We start from the raw sequence: 16,692 nt of genomic DNA on the forward strand, positions 1-16,692 counted from the left end.
TAGGCAAGTGACAAGGTGTCCTGTTAAGGTATACATTTAGTAGTGTGTGGCCTAAAATTTAAAAAAACAAAACAAAAAAAAAAAAAAAAACAGCTTAAGCTGTTCTTGGCACAAACTTTTTCAAGTGTTGGGTGATACTGAAGAACTTTTAGGGGTTGAAAGGGTTTGGAGTGATAGGTCTTATTTTGGACTGCTGCTATATGAAGGGCTTGTGCTGCCCAAGTGATGGTGTGTGTGTGTGTGTGTGTGTGTGTGTCTGGCAATGGAGAATTCCTATGGGTTCTGTGTAGCAGAGGAAGTGTGTTTGTGCGTGTGTCCCCAGCAATGGAGAATTCCTATACTTCGTCACCTCTCTAGTAGGACCACAAACTCCAGATTCATAGCAATCACTTTAACTATTTTGAGGTCTATACTCAGGTCTGTCTTCCATGCCAGTTATCAAGAGATTTTCTGAAGTGGGGAGATGGGGTTGAGGGTAAGGCAGGGACATAATAATGATTAGGATATTCAAGAGTTCCTGCACAAGATTTCAATTTTTGTGTCCCACCAAAGGCCGACTCCATTTCTGATACCTCTGCCAGTCACGAGTCTATGTGCAGTCTCCTATAATTAAGAAATTATAAACACACATATTGCCAAGGATCACTTAGGAAAAATACGTGGAAGAAGAAAGCTGTTAGAAACTGGGTAATTTCAGAGTTACTTCCAAGCTGTTTCTACCCTAAGGTTTTTAGTCATGGGTTTAGCCACAGGTGACTGCAACAGGTCTGCTCTGCTTTACTAGGCACACCAGGATTCAGCACTTAGTAGTTCTCTCTGCACTTCTGTCATCCCCTGCTGTGACCAAGTCCACCCAACACTTCTCCATGTCTAACAGCACACAAGAAAGGCCTGTGAATATGATGCTTTCACTTGAGAAGTTTATGAAAAAAGGAACGATTTCTGTTTATCAACTTGTTAGGACATTCTGACTCATCCTTAACTTTTAGGATGTCCTTTTATGACTGTGACACCGCTATGTCCTTCCTAAGACTAACACTGCTAAAACATGACTTACTGGGGAAACCCCTCCAACTTTTAAGAACTAGTTTAAAACCTCACATTCCCCTCAATTAAAAAAAAAATGCTTGTAACAGTACACCCCATGAAGACTTTGCTTCAAAGGTGTAATACAGTGCTACCAAATCTGATGAATAAAGTATAGGCAATAGCTTCAATTTTTTTAACTTAAAAATTTAAAAACTTTTGACAATATGGGTAGATAAATAAAACCACCAGAGCCTATTGTCTTTGTTATCAAAGTTTATTACTGGGATCAGTTTCTATCTAGTAGGGAGTACAGTCTCAATGTGCTATGGTAATTCTTGGTAACCGTTATTCTGCTAAACAGCTGTACTGGGCTCTGTTAGGCATAGATCATCTGAACTCAGTGGAAGAAAGCACCCAGAAGACCCTGACAGCAGAACCACCACGCTAGGAAAGTTCCAGTGCTATGTAACCTGTAAGGCATCTCAGCTGATGGTGGTGTTATGGAATGAAACAGAAGTTGTCTGTTTTCTACTCTTTGTCAAGATACCTGGCTTGTGTGGAAACCCCAACATGGCATCGTTTAAGCTCGAAAGCAAGAGAAACAGAGTTGGGAAAGAGGACAGTGGAAGGAAGAAACCACCACCACCACCACCGATGGTATGGAGCGTAACACGCCATGTGGGGATGACAAGACAGTGCAGACAAAGCTGACGGCAAACAAAATGTCAGTCCATTCAGATCTCAGAAGTCAGGGTCATGTGTTTGGAACTCTGACAAACAGGGCAGCTGTAATGACTGGTTAAAACAGATCAGAAAAGTGGACGGCAAACACAAGAATGAGTACCTGAGTAGAAACTGGTAAAGATGCCCAGAAGCGTACAGCGTCCACATGAGCTGATTGGAGGAAGAAGTGGTCACAGCAACCTGTTGGCCAGATTGAGTATTTGGAATGACAGATCTAGCAATGGCTTTGCCTACGAGGTTCTGGTAGAACTTTTGCAGCACAGATAGCTTTGAAGGAATGTTTTTCGTAACAGTTGACTTAGGCAGGAATGCAAATTACTATTGTGGAAACACTAGTCGGTGACTCACACCTGGTCTTGTCGAGTTGAAGTCTAAAAGCAGCTGTAGCTCAAGGCCCAAACCCTCCCACTGCCCTTTTGATAAAAATATTAAAGAAATTAACCAAGTAAGTACGGGTCAGTGGGCCCTGTTCTGTGTAGACAGCAGATGACTTAGAGACTTGGCTTGTGTACCAAAGGGTCGCCTCATTAAAGAGGGTTGTTCTGTGTAGACAGCAGATGACTTAGAGACTTGGCTTGTGTACCAAAGGGTTGCCTCATTCAAGAGGGTAACGGGGAAAGCAGGGCCATTCAATAAGACCCGAAAAAGATCTAGCTGCCAACCAGATTAAGAAGGTCAAGTGTAACAGCATCATTTGTCTTAAAACGCTTATCTTCCATACTAACCTAGATTACCTACAGAAAAGCCATCTTCTGGCACTATGCCAGTGTCTCGATTTTCCTGTTATTAATCTCATTGGCTCAGTGAGATGTATAAGTAACAGGAGTACACGAGTGACGGGTTTCTCCAAAAGCTTTTCTGTAGTCCTGACCTGCGTGGAAACAGGTTCTACTGAAGCATGTGCAAAGGTATCCTCTCCAGGTTTTGCTCCACGGAATAGACACAAGAGCTGCAGTGACAGTGCATCCTGGTGCTGAACAATGTTCTCTTCTCCAGGAGGTATCTGTCCATTCGTGTTTACAGGCTTCTATGATGGGCAGGGAAGACAGCTGCAAAAGGAGAAATGGGGTGGAATGGTTCTTTTCTAAGCTTGTGGCTAAACCTAAGGGTCTTAGGCTTGGCTGACACCATATGGGGTGGATGGGTGGGGCTGTCTTGAGATGGGGTACTCTGGCTGCGTCCAGACCTGGGATGCTCACAGCCTCATTGCCCTTTTTGATCTCTCTGCAGCCATCTTCTTACAAGTTTTTTCCTCCCACATGTTTCAATCATAGTTAGCTTGGATTTCTGGCTATCTTCTAACTTTTAACAAAAACAGTATTCTATTCCATGTCAGGAGGTGGTTTAATGGCTGCCTTGTGGATCTTGTTTGCTGTGAATCCCTGTCTTTTTCCATCACTCCCCAGCAGCTGTAGAGTGAGGGCGGCATCTGGAGGAGAAGCTCAAGCTGATGTGGGATGCGAGTACCTGTGTGCACAGCTGTGCCTTAGCATGGTTTTCTGCCCTCTCCTCTTCTGACAGTTTTTGATTGGATTCCTGGAGTGGTAAATTGCTTAGAAAATTGAAAATGTTTTCTAACAGAGAGGGGAAAAGCAAGAATGAGAAAAGACTCATTCTGCAACTCAAAGTCTGGAGCTTATTGGGGCAGCAGTGGTCAACAGAAAGGGGCCTGAATCCACAGGCCTTTATACAGAGTGGGGACACGGAATGCAGTAAGAAGAACCGCTTGCTCTACCCTAAGTTTAGAGCTCAGTGTCAAGGGTAGGAGATGAGAGCAGGAAGGAGGTGTATGTCACCAAGAGCCTGTGATTATACAGCACAAAATGGGCGGGCAAGTAAAATGTCCACTAGTAGACTTTTTTTCTTTTTTAAAGGGGAAGATATGTTAAGATAGTTCTAGGTCTTCTGTTAAAGACAGGCCACTTTCCTTTTCAAAGGCTGCAGGTGGACTGAAAAAGAGAATGAGAATGGGTGACTTGTCTGTGCTTCCCATGTGTTCCCTACTCTGGCATTCTCCTGCTTGTTCAAGGTGTGTGTGGGGGGCCCCAGGCTTTTGCTAGGTGGACTCTGCTGGGCTCCCATTCCTGCTTCCTTCCAAAGTTTCTCCTCTTCTGCACACAACCCCCCACCCCCACTTGATGATCTTAGGGCCTTAAATTTTACTCATTGTACTACTATTTCCAGTGCAGATTAACTTTTAAAAAAGGTTTGTTTTTCTGTATATACATGTGAGCTGGCATGAGGCTGTGTGCACCACATTCGTGCAGGAACTGACAGAGGACAGAAGAGGGCACTATATCCCCTGGAACTGGAATTACAGCTGGTTGTGAGCTGTCATGTGGGTGCTGGGAACTGAACCCTAGTCCTCTGTAAGAAGGAACAGTAAGCACTCTTGACTGCTGAGCCATCTCTCTAGCCCAAGATTTACTTTTAATTACATATATACTGTGTTTCTGTGTGTGGAACTGTGCATGTGACTGCAGGTGCCTAGGAGGCTAAGAGGTCACTGGGTCCCCTGAAGCTGGAGTTACAGGTGGTTATGAGCAGCATGACATGGGTGCTGGGAACCACACTGTGGTTCTCTGCAAGAACAGATGTTCTCCTAACTGCTGAAGCAGCTCTGCACAACTTCCAAGATTCAACTTAAAATGCCCTTCAGACATCTGGTGACAACAGGAACTGACTGTAATAGCTCACCCCATCTGAAGTTCCATGAGACTAGGATGTTTTCAGACTCTCAACCCTCATAGAGGAAAGCAAGCACTACATATTATCATCTCCCTGGTGGGCATGGCATGACCACCCTAGGACGCAGACCTGAGGCTCAGAGGTACTAAAGGCAGACTTCATTCTCTCCCTGGGTCATGGTCCTGCAGATGAGCAAAAGGCAGTGCAACTGTGTGAAGTAATGCAAGTAAAGAGACCAGCCCTGAAAGTCCAGCATGTGTAAGAGAAGGAGCTGTCTTTTCAGATAAGCTTTTGTGAACAGACAATGTCGGACTATGCTTTTATGCCCAAGTAACCTTTAGCTGTGGTACTGCTCTCATGTGAAGTGCGCTGGCAGCTCCTTGCTCATCTCACCCACTACACTGGCGCTCTTGGATCCAGGCCACAGAATGAAATACGAGAGAGAGAGAGAGAGAGAGAGAGAGAGAGAGAGAGAGAGAGAGAGAGAGAGAGAGAGAGAAAGAGAGAGAGAATGAATGAGAATGCTGCTGGCCTGCTGTCTACTCTGGCACGGCAGGCTTATTTAAAGAGAACTTGAAAAGAGAAACCAACGGCCAGAAAAGAAGTGAGTGCTAGCCATGACCAGAGCAACGGTGATGAGAGATCCACTCCTGACCTCAACTCTTCCTTCAGTTACCCTCAGCCACACTTTCAGGATCACAGTCTTTTGGTGCTTCTCTGGTCAAGTCGCTATCAATTTCCCATAGGACGTCATCTTCCTCCTCCTCTAAGTTGCTGGAGATGTGGCACTTTCTGAACCCCTGGACAATCGATTCACTTGAGATGCTGTTCCATGCAACCATGACCCACTCCAGGAAGAGCCCCAGGGGTGGCTTCTTAGCATTTCCAGTGGGGCTCAGTGCCAAGTTCCCCGCCAGAAGCCAGTTGGAATACTGGGCCCGGACACTGTCATTCAGAGGCTTGTAGACCACCATGTCCAGCACCTGCAGCTGGGAGGTCAGGCCCCCCGGGATGATCACCATGTCTGTATTCATGCTTTCCATGGAGCTCTTCACGGAGTCAGTGGCATGACACCGGAAGCCATTCAGGATCAGCATTCCTCGTTGTCTGGGCACAGCTCCAGTTCTACGTCTCCACACAACTTCTAACCAGTCTTGCATCAAGTCCTCAGTCATCCACCCATATCGGTGGCAGCGGATTTCCATGCCACTGGGGAACTTCCCAGGGGGGATGTATGTCCCCCTCAAAATGATATATGGGGGTAACTTCCTCCCATCAGCCAAGACACCCAGCATGGCTGTGATCTTCAATTTCTCCCTACCTGGTGTCTTAACCAAGACAGGCTTTTCACCCTGGTTGTCAACAGTCACTCTAGAGGGCACTTCTAAGCAGATGGGTGTCTCATCCGCATTGCCCATCTGGGCCACTTCGTAGTCATGTGTCCGGCGCAGAGTCAGCACACTCTGCTGGTAAGTGAAGAGCTTCTCAGTCAGGTCCTCGGCCAGGTGCTGGGGAACTGGCACTTTATGCCTCAGCGATAGGTCATACCTTCTCATCATTCTTCTACACCAGCCCAGACTTGCCTTGAACCCTTTCTCTGGAATGTTCATTTCCTGGGCAATTTCAAGAGCTTTCAACTGCATTGCCTCCCTGGTGATGGGATCCCCTTTGGCCTGCATGTATCTGACGTACTCGGCCACACGCTGGTCCACCAGAGCAAACCTCCCATTCTTGGGGCCTCGGAATGCCCGCCGCATGGCATGGGCATTTTGGAGCTGTGGCTTCACTTTTCGCCAGTCTCGAACGTTTTTTTCTAATACTCCAAACTGCTTGGCAGCCTGACAGTTGTTAGTGCTCTCAGCATACTCTACCACCATCAACTTGAACCCTGCATCATAACTGCGACGCATGCCCCGACTGAACTGAAACCGGCTAGCTAAGTCATCAGCCGAGAGGTCATATCCTGGGAAGCCCAGGGCCATGTAGAAGGGGTACCCCTCACTCCACTCAGACAGTTCAGTGATGTCCCGAGTCAGATGCCAAAAGCTGGTGAAGTGCTGAGGTTGAGGGAAATAGGTGGTGGTATTCACTGGGCTTGCCCATTGTGGAGTCGTAAAGTCAGATTCTTCATTTTCTAGAAGACAAATAAGGAGGGACAAAAATAGTACCAGTATGTAAAATGGTTTATTCATAGATTTGGGGAGGTCATAATGTTTAATCTGGAGCTCATCAAAAGTGAACCCAAAGTTTAATAAATAATACAGCCTAAGTCCTTATCTCTGTCCCATTACCATGGATACTGTGTGTAGCAGAGGACCTTTGCAGTTGAGCAAAAAGACCACAGATACTATGAAATATCAAGGTCACCAAGCTAGGCAGTGACAAGAGAAATGAATACAGGTACTAAGCCTGGAGCAAATAATATCAGGGCCATGTCTAGATGAAAACAATGTTTATGTGTGGGCCTGGTGGTGTAGATCTGTAATCCCAGCTATTTGGGAGGCAAAGGCAGGAGGATCACAAGCTCAATGCTACACTGGGCTACACTGTCTCAAAATATAAAGGGGAAAAAAAAGACAACTGGGGTAGAGTTTGCTTAGCATGTCATGGCCCTAGGTCGATCCCCACTCCCATACCACCAGCATCACCCAATGTTTATGTGGATGGGAAACCAAATGTATCCATACTACTACCTAATATTATAAAAATCTGGAAGCACTGTGCAAGCGCTAAGTCATAGCCCTTTAACTGAACTGAACCAGACCAAAATAAAACAATAAAAACAAATCTATGGCAAAACCCGTGTCAGCAAAATTAAGCCTATAATGCAGACACCTGGTTCCTGCACAGCAAAGATGAAGCTGTTTCATCGTACATTTGCATCTGGAAGGCAGTCACAGGAAACATGGTTTATGGTGATTACTGCATCTTCCAAACAGAAAGGCCACTGGCTATAAAATGCACTATTATGTATCATGAAAAAAATAGCTCTCACATGCCATTCATTTTAAGAGGCATTCTTAATTGCAATGTTAGTAAAACAAAAAGGAAAGCATGTTGTGGAATCTGTGAAATATAGCATTTTAAACCCAACCATAGAGAACAGCAAATATATTTTGGTAGTCTCAAAACTATGATACACATATACATGTAAGTGTAAGTATGTAGGTGTATGTGGGTGCACTTACACACATACTTTTTTTTTTCCTTCAAGATAGTCTCATGTGGCTCAGGCTGGCTAAGGATGACCTTGAACTTCAGATCCTCCTGCCTCTACCTCCCAAGTGTTGGGATTAAATGTGTTTTTCCAACCATTTCTTTTGATAAATTAGGTACTTCTTAGAAATAACTATTCAAATGTATACTATAGCTGTTAGTGCCTTTCCTACCCAGAATGGAAGAGAAAGCCCAGAGTAAATCAATCTACACATGTGCTTGGCCTTTCCTCTCATTATGCCTAATTTGTAGAGGCATGTGGCATGGCACCCAAGTAGCCATGCTCTTTCAGGTGTGGACCAAATGCTGTATCAGCCTCAGTTCACTTCATCCACACACCAGGTTGCACATCAAAGTGTAAACTCACGACCAATAATGAAGAAATGGAGGCCTAGGAGAAAGACGTTACCCCAAGTCAATACAGTACTAGAAAGGGGGATCTTTACATTCCAAAGCCTACACATAATCTTTGTGCCTCACTCCTAAATAATCTACAGAATACACATGGAAACTGAAAACCCAGCTTGTTATCCTTGGGTGTATGCTGAACTGGTTCACTCATTACCTGTCAAGGTTACTCCCTGGAGCCGCCACTCATCAGAATTAGGATACTCCTCTTCCCTTTCCAACCGACTGATCAGGTCTGGCTTAGGGAATGGGAATTCTGTTCATAAGAAATAAAGCAGGGAAACAGCTGTGTTTTACCGAGTAAGAAACACCTTCACCCCCCACTGTAGAAGATGGGAACAGAGCGTGGTGATACTTAAAAGACATTAAGGATGAAAGCAGTCTGTCCGGGCATTCCTGGATCTCTGCTAATGGAGCTGGACTAGCAACAGCCATGCAGTGACTAGCAGAGAGGTAGATGGATAAAGCCATTGAAACAATCAGTAGTATTTCAGAACCCAACTGATCAAAACTGGAAAAGTCTCCAAAATGGTTATACTCTGAGAAAAAGGGATGATGTCAGTGTGTGTATTTTGGGGAGTACTGTTGGATGTATGCCCAAGTGTCTGAGGCTGGTAGGACAACAAAGCTTTCCTTCTCAAGGATCAAGAAAACAAAGGCCTAGATCTATGATGGCATTTTGAAGGCTACACTTTTTTTTAAGTAATGGGAACACTGGGTCTAATGAGGACTGTTCTAAGAGGTAATACAAGTTTCCAAATAGAAGGGCGTAATCTGTATGTTTTGTCCAAATCAAAACCAGGAAATGAAGCTGGCACAGGCACAGGGAGGGAAGTCCCATTCAGATGAGACTGGACGTAGCCAAGAAGACAGAGACAGTGATACAGTTCTCTGAGCCCAGAGCTTCCCAGAGACAAAGGAAAACAAAGCATTACCCAGGGACAAGACAGTCTCATAATTCATTTTCATGACTTCCCGGTAGAGGGCTTTTTGTTGCTCTGTCAAAACTTCCCACTCCTCATCCGAAAAATATATGGCCACCTCCTCAAATAGGGCTGGTACCTGGAACACAAAGAGTACTTTCTCAATGACTGGTATGTACATGCACACAGATGTTCACATCTGCTGAGCTTTGACAGACAAGTGGGTAGAGCACAGCTGTGGGCCCCGTGGGCCCTGGCCCCCAACTGTGAGTGGCTTGCTCACAGATTCCCTGTGGCAGATTCCCTGCCAGTATCCACCATTCTGAATGCTTAAGGGAAGTTCCTTGTTTGTGTATCCTGCACATTGGGCGTTAACAACTTAGATGCAAGAATGTAGAACATTGGGTCTGGAATGTAGACCATTGGTAGCGAACTTCTGCCCTCCGGGGGTTCCTCCATTTGTGTTGTAAGCCTGTATTTAAGGTTTCTTCCCTTTCAATAAACGGCATTCGGCATTCAGTCGTGGCGAATGACTCGCTGTCTCGTCTCTATTTTTAATCCGCAGCCCTTCGCTCGGACATGGTGAACGGGTATCGGTAATGCAGGCGTACCGCTACACACAGCCTTTACTCTCACAGGTCAGGTCAGGGCTCTCACCCAGGGGGAATGGTCTGTCTATTCTCATTGCTCTTGGGAACGGGGTGTGTGCAGGCCCTCCTGAGTTCCACCACAGCAGCTGTCATCCTCAGGCTGGGGGACCCTGGGCATCATCTCCTCAGGTACTGCATGTTATCTGCTCACAGTTCACTTGGGACTTGAAAGTCAAGAACCAGCCACACCCCAAATAAGTACCCCCACGAAGATGTCATCCCAACCTACACCTCCCTATTTCCCAGCCAGAGCCCCTAAGCACAGGTGGCTGGATTTCAAGCTGAACAGGATTACTGCTTTCCATGGTATCTTTGTGGATCACACACTTTCCTCTTCTATCAGAGTCAACACTTCCTACTGCTGACTCAAGACCAAAGCTATCCTGAGGAGAGCCAGGCAGAGAAGGCACTTTATTAGGCCCTTCCAATCTATAGGAGCATAAGTAGCAGAGAAGGGCTAATTCGGGCTTCACTTACAGAATGAGATCCCAGCAAAATGGTGGGCATGTCTGCCAGGCTAGGCTCTCTGTTTCCTCCCCCACTCATCCATCCTTTTTCTGGATTCCAAAAGGAGGGAGTGCCTTCCTAGCTAAAGATGGCCAGCAACCAAAATCTTTTACTGCTCCAATGGATTTGCTTTTCTTTCTTCTGCATTTTCTTTTGTGGCCATTAAAAGTCCTACTCCAAAGCTCAAATTTAGTGTTAAGAAATCTCTAGTGAACTTATTTCAGGCTGCCCACTTTGCACTCTCCTTCAAACTTCTCAAAACTGTATCTGGGCTTGGGTGATCATACTGTCTCTCCTTAGCTTAGAAAAACCAGTATATGTATGGCCTGCAGCCTCTTCAGAGTCAAGCCGTCAATCACTCACACATCCTGGCCTTTCTTCCCTTGTTAACTAGGCCTACTTCCTATACTGCCACCTCCAAACTCTCTTCTATATGGGAACATTTACTAGGATAGGCCCTATACTGATTCCTGATCTCCCCCAATGATCTCACAGGAGAGCAAAGATATCCAGTTTAGCAAGGGCTGGGGGAATGGGCTCAGAGGATCCTCACATACACAAAAGACACACAGGCAACAGGGGCAAGGTTGAGATGTGGACCCAGCACTGTGTGAGTCCAAGGCTCTCACTAGAGAGGAGCAAGCTCTGTCCCGAGTGACTTTCCACCGATGCTGCCGCTGTATTAACTGCTCATCGTTCCCTGATGCCTATATCCCTCTGCCCACTCTTCTTCCCCTTGGCCCGAGGTCCTCTTCTTTCACACCCACCTGTCTGCCAAGACCCAGGCCAGGCAACACGAGTCTCCAGGCTGGATGCACACCTACACAACACCTTGATGTGTCATGCTCAACACTCTGGTGCCTTGTCACACCGTGCATTTGGTTTCATGGCTCTGCTCATCACTTTGATCTGACTTTGCTGAAAAGAGACTGTGCTGACTTTGTTTCCCTGAGCCTAGGATGCTCCTACAGCTCAGTGGTTCTCAACCTTCCTAACGCTGTGACCCTTTAATACAGTTCCCCATGCTGTGGTGACCACCAATGGTAAAATTATTTCATTGCTACTTCCTAACTGTTATTTTGCTATTGTTATGAACTGTAAATTTCTGATATGCAGGATGTCTGCAACCCCTGTGAAGGTTGACAACTACTGCTATAGCTGGTAGGCACATACCATGCATTACTGAATGAGCTATTGAGACAAATATATCACCTCTGGATTTCTCTTCTCTTGTCATACTTGGAACAGTTTTAAACGATTAAAATTTTATTTGCCAAAAAACCAAGTCAACTCTTTGGAGTAAAATTGAATAAAAATTCTTTACATGTGGAAGAGAAGGAGATAAAAATGGTGTGGTCCCTAGGTATTCCTCAGACTTCCTCATTCTGGAAACCAGGCAACTTAGAGAATTTCCAGTGTTTTCTATTCCTACTACCCAAGATTTTAAACAACTCTCTCTTTGGCCTTTCACTCACTTACAAGTTCCAGATCTAGGCCATAACTATTTATAATCTCCTTCTGTTCACTGACAGAAGAATGCAGGCCTAGTTATTTCAATCCCTGCAGAGCAGGTAACACATTCTAGACCTGGATAAATGTTGACTTTCAAGAGCTGGCGGGGGGGGGGGGGGGGGACACGACTCATCCTCTCCTAATTATCACGTGGCTAGAGGATCTTCAAACAAGTCCACAACATGCACCCCACCCCAGGCACAACAGAGAGGCTTAGAAAGTCTTCCCAGAGCCCTGTGAAGACGGGCAAGACTTTGAGCCCTGCTAAGCAGACCTTTGATTTGATCTAAGACAACAGAAGGTAAACAGTGCTGGCTCTAGTTAAAACTGAGAAGCCAGGCAGTCAGTCTGCAGGCAGTTCAAGCTTCAGTCATCCTTCCTTGGCCTAACAGGTAAGAACCTGCAATTCCTGTCCTTCCTCTCTCACATGATTAAGGGCTCATCGGAGAAGTGTTCTTTAGCTTGTGTGCACTGCCTAGTTCATCTGGGAAGCTGGCATTCCCATACTTACCTCCAAGGGTAACTGTTTTGTAAAGCACTTCACACTTGGAGGCCTACTACATAATAGGCATCTGAGGGGAGTTGGAATCTCTGCATCAATGGAGCCCCTGCTGGGTCAGGCACTGCCTGGGGTATTTCCATGCACATAAACATATTATCTCTTTGAATTATTTAAGCTATGGATATGGGGATTGCTACTCAACTTTTATGGTTAAGGAAATAGTGGCTAAGTAGCTTGGCTGAATTCATACAGCTACAGTCTGATTCCAAAGCTAGTGTTGTCTCAGGCTACTCTGGCCTTACCAAGGTGACTATAGTATGTAATCCTTCCAGCTCTGCTCTACAGAGCCCTGTTAATGTAGGCTGACATAAGATTCATTCCTCAACGGGCTGTGGTGGTGCATGCCTTTAATCCCAGCACTCAGGAGGCTGAGGCAGGCAGATCTCTGTGAGTTCGAGGCCAGCCTGGGCTACAGAGTGAGTTCCAGGACAGGCTCCAAAGCTACACAGAGAAACCTTACCTCGAAAAAACCCAAACCAAACCAAACCAAACCAGACTCATTCCCTAGAGTTACTCAGGCCAGCTCTAACCGCGCAGTGCAGCACACCATGTCCCCTGACTTACCTTTTGCTATTGCCTGTCTCACACTTAAGGTTCCAGCTTCACGGGTATCTCAGCTCCACCCACAGCCTCTCTCTCCCAAGCCTTTGATCACGCTGTTCTCTTGCCTGGAGTGGAAGCTCTCTCCCTTCCCTTTCTTCATCCACTCAATATAAGACTCAGTTCAAAGTATATTTTTCTTTCTATTGAAACTGTATTTCTACTCCAATTCTACTAGAGAGCAAGCTTACATGTGAGTAGTTCTTATGAACCATCTTAATTATTATCAAAATATGCATTTAAAATACAGATTCTACGTTGTTCCTCTCCTAATTTAATGTGCTAGATCAGTGTCTCAACCACACACTACTGACACTGTGGACTACCCAGTTCCTTGTCGTATGCGCAGGGTACCTTCAACTGTACTGTAGATGCATTGGCTCGAACAGAGGATGCTAGCAGGGCCTCACACCCAACCTCTACTTTGGGTCATCTCCGTATACTGTCCATGTTCCAGGGTAGGGAGGGGGCAGAACTGTCCACTGCTCAAGAGCAGGCTTTCTCCAGGAAGCACACTCTCAGGCCTGAATGAGATTCCCCGCTTTTGCATGTGAACTGACCCCCACTGCCCTGTCAGGCTCCTTTCCCTTCTGAGACTGGGGGCTCCATGAAGGCAGGGACTTGTCTTATAACATAGGGCAGTAGCTGTCAATGGGCAGCAGACTTCCTAGAGGTTACAGATGCCCAAATCCCAGTCCCACCTCTCAAGGGGCCAGGCTCCCTTCTCCAGCCTCCGGCCACTCTACTTACTCCCTTCTTTCTTTCCTGGGCCAGGCATGCTCCTCACCTGGCTTTTCTCATTTGCTCAACACAATCAGATATCTACTCTGACTGCACCCCATTTCCATACTGCTCCAGTCCATTTAGATATGCTGGGTTGTTCAACTTAGCCTCAGAATCCTGCTGCTTTGAGGTCTTCAAGCTGCCAGAACTGATCACTGCATGAGTCAGAACTGGGGAGGGACAGGGTGGACAAACATGAACGGGTAAAAGGCAGCACAGCTCCAGACCAGTAAGTCCAGAGCCTGGTGGTACATGGACAGTTTACACTGAGACACAACACGCTCCACCTGGTAGGGCTGCAGCTCAGGAAGTCAGTGTACACAAGGATCCGGGCAGCAAAGCAGACATCTTTTAGTACCTGAGGTTCTGCATTTGGAAGAAGGGTCTTTCTAGTTCTTTGCCTGCAGCTCTGTGTTCTACGATGAAGGGCTTCCCTTTTTATTGGGCACAAAGAATACTACGTACTGATGATACTGATAATGTTTATATGCAATTAAAAAAAACTAAGCAATGTCAATTTATTGCTTATCTAAAATGTTTACAGCTCATACTCAAATTTCCATGACTCCAGTAACTACTGCAAATAAATGTATGTATTAAGTACTGTTGCACTTACACTTGTGTGTCCCTTGGAGCTTAGCATTTCCACTTACACCTGGGGGACATGGAGCACTGGGTGTCACCTGTTATGCCTGAATTCTCCTCATGGTAACTCAATGACCCAAGTCTTACATACACTTGGTGCCTACAATATCTATGATGATATTTCGTCAGGCACATGGGAAACGGGTGAATGAGAGTGACGAGAAGTCAAGGTCTCAGTTTCTGAGACTTGTAGTCAGCTCGGCGGCCCGCTGTTTCCACCTCCACCTCCTCCCTCTGTTACTTGCACGGCCTTTTGAAGCCACAGGGCTGTTTTCTCAGGAATGTGAGCACATGAGACTGGGCTATTTTTACTTCCCAAGTCTGCCCCAGGAGGAGGCCTAGAGCAAGCCCGGCTCTCAGGCTGGATCCCACACCCTCTTACTTACCCATGCGCCTTTTGAATAAATTTGTACTTTCTGCATATCTAAGAGGGGGCCATCCTCCAATTCTCGGATCCGAATCTCCTTTGCTTCCTCTTCTTTCAGAGTCAAATTTAGAGGGTAGGCTGGGGACTCCATCTCTGCATGCAAGATTTAGCAGACATGTCAGGTGTCAGTGTGAACTCTCAGACCGTGAGAGGGTGCCTGGGGCGCACACAAACCTGCCAAGCATTACCTGCTTCCAGCCAGAAGGAAGGGATTCAGGGAAAGTGGCCTATTTCATTATTATTAGAGGGGCTGTGGGCAGATAATATACCTGGCTAGCTTCAAATATTTAAAAAGCTTTCTGTGGTTCAGAAACCAGGCTAGTTTTCAGAAACCATTTGTACAGATGGACGGAACCGAGAACAGCGGATGAGTATTCCAGCAAGAGGTTTCAAACAGTGCACTGACATTCGTAAGTTTCCCACTGCCAGTACCAACCGAACACCGAATCAGCGCCAGAGGAGAGCAGTGCTGATGTGCTACCAGGTCAAAGAGTCTGAGCCTAGACAGGACATTTGAATAGTTAGCAAAAGAAATACTTATCACCTGGATTTTTCAGATTCACAGGCGCTGTCCACACGCCAGTTCACAAACTTAACAGTCTTTCTTCCTTAGAGGACCTGCCAAAGCCAAGTCCGTGATACAGAGGGGTGTGCCTGGGTGGCGGAGGCCAACCCAGACCTGGCAGGATTCCTCCCCCCTCTGGGTCGCAAATTCTCTGTATATGAAGCCGCCTCAGGCCGGTACAAAGAGCTTCCCCTTAAAAGACTGCCGGCAACTGCTGGGTGTGTAGTGAGTGTGCATCTTGTGCGTCCCATTTTGCGGGACTTCCAAAGCAAAGATCTTCCTTCCCTCCCGGGAGTTCGGAGTCAGCTTCTCCAATGTTTCCGGGGTGTGGGGTGTGGAGAGCGGCCTGGGGAAGTGGGAATGCCCGTGAGGTCCCAGGAGCCGGGGCCTGAAGTTGGCCGCGGCCTGCGCCCGGCGGCCGGGCGGGAGGTGGGAGGGGCCGGCGCGAAGGTGCCCGCCGCCGCCGCCGCCAACCCCGGCTCACTCCAGCCATCTTGCCCGACCCTGCCCGGACGCCCCCGGCACACGCCCCCCCAGCTCCGGTTCCCGGTGCACCTGCGGGGCGGCCACAGCTCGCGCCGCCCTCCTCTCCGGCCGGCCCGCAACAAAGGCGGCGGCGGCGGCGACAGCTGCCATCGGCGGCGGCCCCCGCCCCGCCGCGGCCCAGACTCCCCCCCACCTCCCGCTCCCCCGCCAGCCCCGAGAAGGAGCCGCTCCAGCCCCGCGGCCCGCGCGCACTCACCGGGGCCGAGCGGACGGCGTCGCCGCAGGGGGGCGACGAGGACAGCGGCCCGGCCCTTCACCGCGCCATCGGCTCCGCCGCTCCAGCCGCCCCAGCGCGGCCTCTGGCGACCGAGCGAGGACACGTGGTGGGAGGGGAGGGGAGGGCGGGGCCGAGGGTGTTAGGGGGCGGGCTAAGAGCGGCTGACGTCAGCAGGCCTCGGCGGTGCTTCCGGCGACGTCGGCGCCGCGGGCCCCCTCCCGGAGAACTCGGGAGCGGTGCCCCGCGGTGGTTGGCTCGCTGGCCGCCGCCGAGGTGGGCGTTTGCTCGGCGGAGCACCGGTGAGCGCGGCGCTCAGGCGTCCAGACATGCACTGGGACTCTAGCCCGCCGAGGAGGCGGAGGGGTGACGGGGCTCAGCGTTTTTATTCCGGCCAGAACGCTGTTCCTTGGCATTCCAGAGACGCGAACTTGAAGATGTTTGTAGGGTTGCCCATTAACTCCCAAGCATGTCATCCCCTGGATGTCTACAGCAGTGTAGACGGTCTTTCGAGTTGTTTGCCTGCAGCTCTGTGGAGAATATTCCAAGAGACCTCGGAACCCTCATTATTCCAGGAAATTATACAGTTAAAAGATTTCTGTTGGGCGCTTGTTTAAAACAAACAAACAAACAAACAAAAACCCACTTGATACTTATTGAAACACTAAGAGAG

The 16,692-nt window shown here is 47.7% G+C and overlaps 1 protein-coding gene across 6 annotated transcripts; it reads right to left on the bottom strand.

Annotated features, from left to right (window-relative positions):
- Positions 1-1,284: 1,284 nt before the first annotated feature.
- Positions 1,285-16,136, bottom strand: Pogk (pogo transposable element derived with KRAB domain). 6 transcript variants are annotated; one of them, XR_013043379.1, is made up of 7 exons: positions 16,002-16,136; positions 14,654-14,787; positions 9,021-9,147; positions 8,243-8,341; positions 5,117-6,595; positions 2,336-2,822; positions 1,285-2,263 (listed from the first exon to the last, which is right to left on the bottom strand). XR_013043379.1 is itself a non-coding variant. In XM_076547929.1 (5 exons), exons 2-5 carry the CDS (start codon positions 14,783-14,785, stop codon positions 5,130-5,132), a joined length of 1,824 nt encoding a protein of 607 aa, XP_076404044.1. In that variant the 5' UTR covers positions 14,786-14,787; positions 16,002-16,136; the 3' UTR covers positions 1,285-5,129. The 6 variants fall into 6 exon arrangements, 3 of the variants coding, with proteins under 3 accessions (XP_076404044.1, XP_042114454.1, XP_076404045.1); XR_013043380.1 differs by lacking the exon at positions 16,002-16,136 and adding an exon at positions 15,239-15,648; XR_013043378.1 differs by having other exon boundaries at positions 1,285-2,296; positions 2,368-6,595.
- Positions 16,137-16,692: the final 556 nt, after the last annotated feature.

Source organism: Peromyscus maniculatus, chromosome 11 (assembly GCF_049852395.1).
Source record: "Peromyscus maniculatus bairdii isolate BWxNUB_F1_BW_parent chromosome 11, HU_Pman_BW_mat_3.1, whole genome shotgun sequence".
Lineage (NCBI taxonomy): Eukaryota > Metazoa > Chordata > Mammalia > Rodentia > Cricetidae > Peromyscus > Peromyscus maniculatus.